General features: G+C 50.2%; 1 protein-coding gene across 3 annotated transcripts; it reads left to right on the forward strand.

Moving 5' to 3' along the window:
* Positions 1-895: 895 nt before the first annotated feature.
* M6PR (mannose-6-phosphate receptor, cation dependent) lies at positions 896-7023 on the forward strand. Of its 3 annotated transcripts, XM_056341823.1 has the most exons (8): positions 1312-1598; positions 2011-2132; positions 2921-3094; positions 3299-3471; positions 3561-3670; positions 3877-4007; positions 4567-4693; positions 5279-7023. In XM_056341823.1, the coding sequence occupies exons 2-8, from the start codon at positions 2041-2043 to the stop codon at positions 5399-5401; spliced, it is 930 nt and encodes a 309-aa protein (XP_056197798.1). In that variant the 5' UTR covers positions 1312-1598; positions 2011-2040; the 3' UTR covers positions 5402-7023. The 3 variants fall into 3 exon arrangements, with proteins under 3 accessions (XP_056197797.1, XP_056197798.1, XP_056197799.1); XM_056341822.1 differs by lacking the exon at positions 2011-2132 and having other exon boundaries at positions 896-1598; XM_056341824.1 differs by lacking the exon at positions 1312-1598 and having other exon boundaries at positions 1999-2132.
* Positions 7024-7029: the final 6 nt, after the last annotated feature.

The raw sequence follows: 7029 nt of genomic DNA on the forward strand, positions 1-7029 counted from the left end.
TTTTGCCATTTTCTCTCAAATATCAGCAATAAGTTCAGTTCTCAGTTGGAACAGGAAACAGAAAGGAAGCGATTGCACCGTAGGAGGTATGCAGGGAACACACGGTTAACAGCTAAGTGTGAACATAAACAAATGTGAGTTCTGCAGCTGAGATGCTTGTGCTATACTTGCAGTGGAATCAGCAGTAGGACACAAATAACAGCAGGACTAAATCAATCAGTTTTCCAGGAGCCGACAATGCTCCTTCCCAGTTCTTCACTAGTGAAGCAGCACACCATAGGGAAGCCTCTCAAACTCCTCTCAAACAAGTGGCTTCTCCAGCATGTCGGCAAGTTTGCCAAGACCAGCATTTCTTTCTTAACTAAAGATGCAAGTGCCTCAGATCTCCGGCAAAGAATGTCCGTCCCTTCCAGTAACAGAGCCCTGGAAAGCAGACTCTCTTACCATCATGGTGGGGGCATGACTTAAGAAATAGGCCAGTCTCAAATCATTTATACCTTTATTAATCATAACCAAGACGCTCACGTTCACCAACCTAGTGCATAATCAGCTGGACTAGTGAATAATCAGAATTCCTCTGAGCGGCAAAACTTGCAGGAGGTGGAAGAGACACTTCCATTCCGAAGTGTAACAAAACAGCCGCGTCAGGCAGGGCCAAACCAGACGGACCAAGGCCCCAGAGCAGCGTTATGAACAGCGGGCTCCCTGGCCCGTGTAACCGTAAGTCACTCTGGAGGTACACGGGGGGCGCGGCAAAGCCCAGTGACAGCGGTGGCCTGCTGCCACCTTCAGCCGCGGGGCGAGGGGAAGGCCAGGCGAGCCTGGGGGGGTCTTCCACCTTTACTGAGGCGGTCACCCGCCTGCAGGTGACCCGACCCTGTGTGAGGGGCAGCGGTTCGGCCTCCAGGTGGAAAAGTCACGCAGCGCGTGCACGAAGCGCCTTTCGGCCCGGCCCGGCGGCGGCGGCGGCGCCTCAGGCGGGCGGGCGGGCGGAGGAGAGGCGGGGCGGGGGGTGGGGCGCGCTTCTCCGCCATTGGGCGAGCGGCTCCCGCCTCGAGCCGCGCTCCGGGCTCTCGGCCGGGGGGGGGATCAGGCGGCGGGCGCTACGGGACGCCTGTCTGCTGGCCCTCATCGTTCTATTGGAGAAGAGAGGGGAGGCGGGACCTTCACGCCTTTGCTCACCTGCCATTGGGTGAAGAAGAGGCAGGAGGCGGGCTCCGGAGCCGCTCCCTTTATAGGCTGGGGCGGGCTTTAGCAGCCGCCTCTTTGGATCGCCGCTCTTCATTCGCTGAGGAATCGCTAGTGGGCGGGGAAATCCCGGTGGCTCCCGGTCTCCCATTGGCAGAGGGCGCCAGTTCCGCCTCGCTCTTCCTGCTTCCGGTTCACGGGGCGGGCGAGGGGTGCCGGCCGGTGCCGCAGAGGAGGCCGGTGCCGTCCGGTGCTGTCCGCGCCTGCGGTCCCCGGGCCGCCCCGCCACCGCCGGGCACGCAGCATGTGATGCCCGTGAGCCCCGGATCGCTCTTCCATAGAAGCGGACGAACCTGTGCCCGTGCCCGTGCGCGGTGGGGGGAGGCCGGGCGGGGCGGTGGCGGCAGCAGGTGGGTGCGGCGGCGGCGAAGTGGGGGTGACGGGGGAGGTGGCGCTCCGGCGAGAAGCGGAGAGCGGGTGGCGGGGACGCGGCGTGGGACCGAGGCCCCCGGGGCCGCCGCGGGTGGGAAACCGGGCCCCGTCCCCGCGCTGGGCAGCGGCTCAGGCAGCGGCAGCCTTCCGCCGGGGCGGCGACCGGCCGAGGGGACGGTGAACAGAGTGGCCGCATCGCCTTTCGCTTCAGCGTGTCTGCGAGCGAAGGGTTTGGCAGGGAGCTGCCCGGAGCAGCTGTGGCTAGCGCTAGGGGCAGGGTTCTGCTTTTGGTCTTGTGAGAGACGAATCACGAGTTCTTGTGTCACAGGCTTCCTCGTTTCAGCGTTTTCTAACCTTGTCGTATTTGTATCTGACCTCCGTGGCCATCAGAGAGCTGGCTTGGCACTTGAAGCTGTCACGATGGACCCCGGGCGGGGGGGCGGTAATCGGTTCAGCAACACAGGCTGTTCCTCTAGCAGGCTCTGCCTAGCTGCAGCCAGGCAGACACTTAGGTAGTTGTGGGTCTGTTGGTTGCCGTCCACCAGCATCTAGAGCTTTACTGAAATCTGCAACGGGAGAAGCAGAGGGGAATCTGTTGTGCCACTGTGGTTGGCTGGTGCAGTCATTGAATGTTTCATATGTGCTTTCAGCATGAACCTGAAAGCCAAATCTTCTGGATTTTGTTACTACCTTCGTTACTGCCTCTTCGGCTGGATAGGACGTGTCAGTTTCCTCCTTCCCCTGTGGAAACAGAAGAAAACTGTTCTGTGAAGTTGCAGTTTAGCATTATTAAACACTTTAAGGTTCTCAGCGAAAGTAGTACCAGAAAAATAACATAATTATGATTATTAAGGCACTCGAAAAAACACTGCCTGACTAATCACAGTGGCTATTCCCTACAAGCTTTTCACACAAGAGCTGCAAAGAGGATTGATTAGTGGCCTGGTAAATAATTTTCTGCTGGCTGGCTTCTCAGTGCAATGCAATAACAAACAGTGGCTTGTAATTAAAACTTACTCCAGCATTCAGCCTGCTGGGCTCTGCTCTGATTGAATCGATGCTAATTAATGTGCTCAGCAGCAAAACTTTTAGTGGTCCTGAGGCAAAATTCAGAAAAGAATCCCAGATCATCCCAACGAATTGGCTTTGACTGTGCAAGAGATTCAGATTTAGTGACCTTGGGAACTGTGTTTTTGACTTCTTTTTCTAGTCAGGACTGAGGAAGTGGCCAATCATTGACTTGGTGACCCTGGAGTTAGTTTGCAGTTAACCCTCTGTGTTCTCTGTGGTGTGTGCCCAGGATGTCATCACCTTGCTGTACCTCTGCTGTGCTGATAGTCTTTGTGGCCTTTGCTGTCAGCGTGGGGGCTGAACAGTTGAAAGAGAGGAGCTGTGATGTGATTGGTGATGAAAGCAGTGAGTCGCAAACAGAAAAAGCCCTGCTGAAGAAGCTGGAGCCCCTGAGCCAAATGAGGTACTGTACAACACCTTGCAGGCCTTGGGGCCGCACAGCGCTACCCATGTGCCAAGGGGAGGGGAAGATCTGGGGCCAGACTGCAGAATGGGCTCCCCTGTTAGTAGGGGCTGTGACTGGCTTCCAGGTCTCAAGTGTCTGCTGCTCTGAGTCTTGTTCTCTGTAATCCTATGGGCTGTCTGTTCTGTCCTCTCCCTGCTGCAGGTTTAACGTGACTGTGGAGAAAGGGAAAACGGAAAACTATGTCTACAGTTTCAGGGTATGCAGGGAGGTCAACAGCACCTTGCACGATTTTGGTGGCTTGGTACAAACAGATAGACAGAATGGAAAGACCACAGTGATAGGAAGAATCAATGAAACCCAGGTCTTCAATGGAAGTAAGATTCCACTCAATGCTTTCTTGCTCAGCATCTGCCTTTTGCCTCCTGATCTGGATTTGCAGCCTGTATTGTTTCTCTCTTGGTAGGTGACTGGATCATGCTGATTTATAAAGGAGGTGATTCATATGGCAGGCACTGCAGTGGTGAAAAGAGAAGAGCTGTGATAATGATTTCTTGCAAGCGGGGTGTTACAGCGGTGAGTGACACGAGGTGGGAGAGGAGCAAAAGGCTGCCAGACAAACAGCTGTTTATAAGCAGAAGGGCTTTGAGGAGGCAGTAGGGGTTTCTCCTGTCCTTCAGTGTCTGTTGCCTAGCCGCACCAACAGTGATAAAACCATCTTCTGGTGAAGTTCAGCATTCCCGGGCATATTTTCACATGACTTAACTTTTCCCAAATTGCAGAGTTCATTCAGCATTATTTCAGAAGAGCGGGAAAAAGAACAGGACTGTTTCTACCTCTTTGAGATGGACAGCAGTGTGGCTTGTCCAGCGGAGGATTCCCACCTCAGTGTTGGCTCCATTCTACTGATCACGTGAGTCATTGAAAGAGCTGTTGGTGTCTGGGCCATAATCTCCAGTGTTACTTACTTAGAAACATAGCAAATGCTATACTAGAGTAAATAATTGTAGTATACCTATCCACAGCCGCTGTTAGATGTTACTATGTCTCTGAGCTTTTTGGACAAAAGCTCTTGCTCAAGGCATGATGCTGCAGAGCTGCTCTGTTCTCTGTAGACATCCTCCTTCATAGTTTACAGGCAAGTGCACTGAAGCATGGAAAACCTACAGTTTTAGGAAGTCACAACAGCTCTTTGCCAGAGCTGGGAATTCAGACCGGGAGTCTTGACTCATTTTCTGTGCTTGTGCTTAGAGGCATTGCTTCCTGTAATGCTGCTGAAAAGATTTATATTTATTTATATTAGCAGATCAATACTTTTTTGATTTTTGAAAAAGGGGATGTTTTCTGGTCTGGTCTCTGTTTATAGCTGTGTTCTTGAGTGATGCTCCGATATCAATTTAAGGCAGCTAGCTGCCTTGGGAGAGTTTGTCTGTAGGATTTCCTCAGCTTTGATTTTTAATTCTGCCCTCCAGGTTTGCTTCACTGATTGCAGTCTACATCATTGGTGGGTTCCTCTACCAGCGCCTTGTAGTGGGAGCAAAGGGCATGGAACAGTTTCCTCACTTTGCCTTCTGGCAAGATCTGGGCAATTTGGTGGCGGTGAGTGAAAATCCCTATATATCCCCAGCCTGGCCCATATGTCAGGACACATGAAAATGCCATCTGCCTTGTCTTCATGGATTAGGTCTCTTGGGTAGACTTACCACCAGGGTAGTGTATCCTGAGGCAGAAGAAGAGGTTATCAGTTTTATTTCTCGAGTACTCTTTTTGAATCCTTGCTGACACTGATTTCCTACTGATATCCTGCAACAGTTACATAACAGACTAGAACACGTGCTCGTTAGTAGTTAACACTTCCCATAGGAATGTTAAGCTGGGAACTCCAATATGTTTGACTCCCTGAAACCCCTCCTTGGTCATTGTAGCCAGTGCAATCTATCCTCCGTGCTTGTCTCAGCCTGATGTTGCTGCGTATTGTTGATCAGTATGTCCAGAGCTTTCAAGAGAGAGCAGTATGTTTTTATGTGTGCTTCTCATGCCAAGACAAGTTTTGGGGACCTGTCCCAGATAGCACAGGGATAGGCATAATCCCTGAGCAAAAGAGAAATCACAGAAGCTGCTTTGCTTTGGGTGCCAAGTCAGTTGCATACAGTCTGATTCCAGTGCGATGTCCTGTGCTTGCAGGATGGCTGTGACTTTGTCTGCCGATCTAAGCCTCGAAATGCACCAGCTGCATACCGTGGTGTGGGTGATGACCAGCTGGGTGAGGAGTCAGAAGAACGGGATGACCACTTGCTACCAATGTGATAGGCTTTCAACACTGAGTTCTTTTCTCCCCATCTCCCCAGTGCTTGTTTAGCTGGGTGCCTCCCAGACAGTTCTTCTCTCACTTCTGATTTTCTTTACACTATTTGCTTTTGCTGTCTCTGGTGCGTCAAGTCCCATGGATGCCTCTGGGTGTAAACAGCACTGGTCCCTGATGGCATGTCTTATGAATATAATGCTGGTTTAGGTTTTTTTAAATGCAGCAGAGGTGGGGGGGCAAAAATGCTGAGAGTGGAGTAGAAGACAGCAAGAAAGCAATTCAGCACTGAGCAGGTGGGAGACTAATCACTGAAAGGGGAAAAGGGCTATGGGTGGGTATGGAAAGGGGAAGGAAAAAGAGGCCATGGGTTAAAACAGCTGGGACTGTAGGAGAAATCTTTCGTGCTTTTACTTTTTTTTTTTTTTTTTTTTCTCCTGCTAGGGTTTACAGGATCTGTAAGACACTGGAATTATTTTCCTTTGACTGCATTTTCAGCTTTTCTAGCTTTTGCACTCTTACGCACTGTTTCTGCCAGCACAACCTGCAGAGTGCTCTACACCAGGCTCCATGGGGCTGGAAGAGGCATTAGCACCTCTGCAGTCTTTTCCTAATGGCAGTATGTTGAAGAGTACACACCAGTTTCCTTCAACAAATGTAAAGGGATGCATGCCATCCTCTCAAGACTGGAGAGGGGTGATGCTAAAAAACTATAGGAGTTAAATACAGTCTTGCGACTTTTCAGTTCAGTCAAAATATTGTCTCTGTCTTCTCAATCACTGAGAAGCAAAAGGAAATGATGTGCTGCTAAGTAAAGGGAACATTTGCTGAAACTGAAACTGGCATCAAGGCAAAATGAGATGGGCAGCTGCCACTTGAGTTCTGTTACAAACCTCCCAAGGTGACTGCCCACATGGCTCAGTCACTGTCAGCATTGTGATTTTATGCTCTCCCCGTTGGCAGAGGGTTTTTCCGTGAAGCTACCAGAACTTATTTTTATAAAAAAGGAAGCCAAGGATTAAAAACTGCATAAGGGATTCTTGCCCTTAGATGGTCAGTTTTCATAAATATTAAGCATGGTGCAGACTAGTCTTAAGACACTTGCCCTGTGCAGATGGTATTTACATACTGCTACTGGCTGGGAGTGACAGACCTTCTCATGGGGCCCTGTCAAAAGCAGGTACAGCTGAGTTGTAAGACTTAATGGGAATGTTCAGGAACTTGGCACCTTGAGTAGTAATTGCTTTTTGAGGGGCTTATACTCTAAGGAATCCCATTCAGCCCTGTTGTAGACTGACAAGAGAAGTGTCCTCAGTCTTGAGGGCAGACTGTAAGCAAGCCACTACTGTTAGCAGCAGCATAAAGACAAGGTTTGTGTATTTTTAATACTGCCAAAGCAGTCTGAACAGTAACATTGAGGGAAAAGGGGTGGCCCTGCTTTGTTGCTGGGTTTAGAGTCAGCAAATAATTCCTGCTTTCTTTGACTTTTTGTTATGGTCTCAATCCTATAACATGGGAAAAAATAGGAAGTCACTAAGTCTGTTGTTACTGTTTTTCATGGTGGTGTTTAAGGTAATTTTTTTTTGTACAAAACAACTTTCAAAAATAAAATGACCAAAAAACCTGGTGAAGT

The sequence above is a fragment of the Falco biarmicus genome, chromosome 5 (assembly GCF_023638135.1).
Source record: "Falco biarmicus isolate bFalBia1 chromosome 5, bFalBia1.pri, whole genome shotgun sequence".
NCBI lineage: Eukaryota > Metazoa > Chordata > Aves > Falconiformes > Falconidae > Falco > Falco biarmicus.

Coding starts and splice junctions, on each gene's coding strand:
- M6PR (XM_056341822.1), top strand. CDS start 1,498: ATGCCCGTGAGCCCCGGATCGCTCTTCCATAGAAGCGGACGAACCTGT. Junction 4,008..4,566: donor GGCTCCATTCTACTGATCAC/GTGAGTCATTGA, acceptor TCTGCCCTCCAG/GTTTGCTTCACTGATTGCAG. Junction 4,694..5,278: donor ATCTGGGCAATTTGGTGGCG/GTGAGTGAAAAT, acceptor CTGTGCTTGCAG/GATGGCTGTGACTTTGTCTG.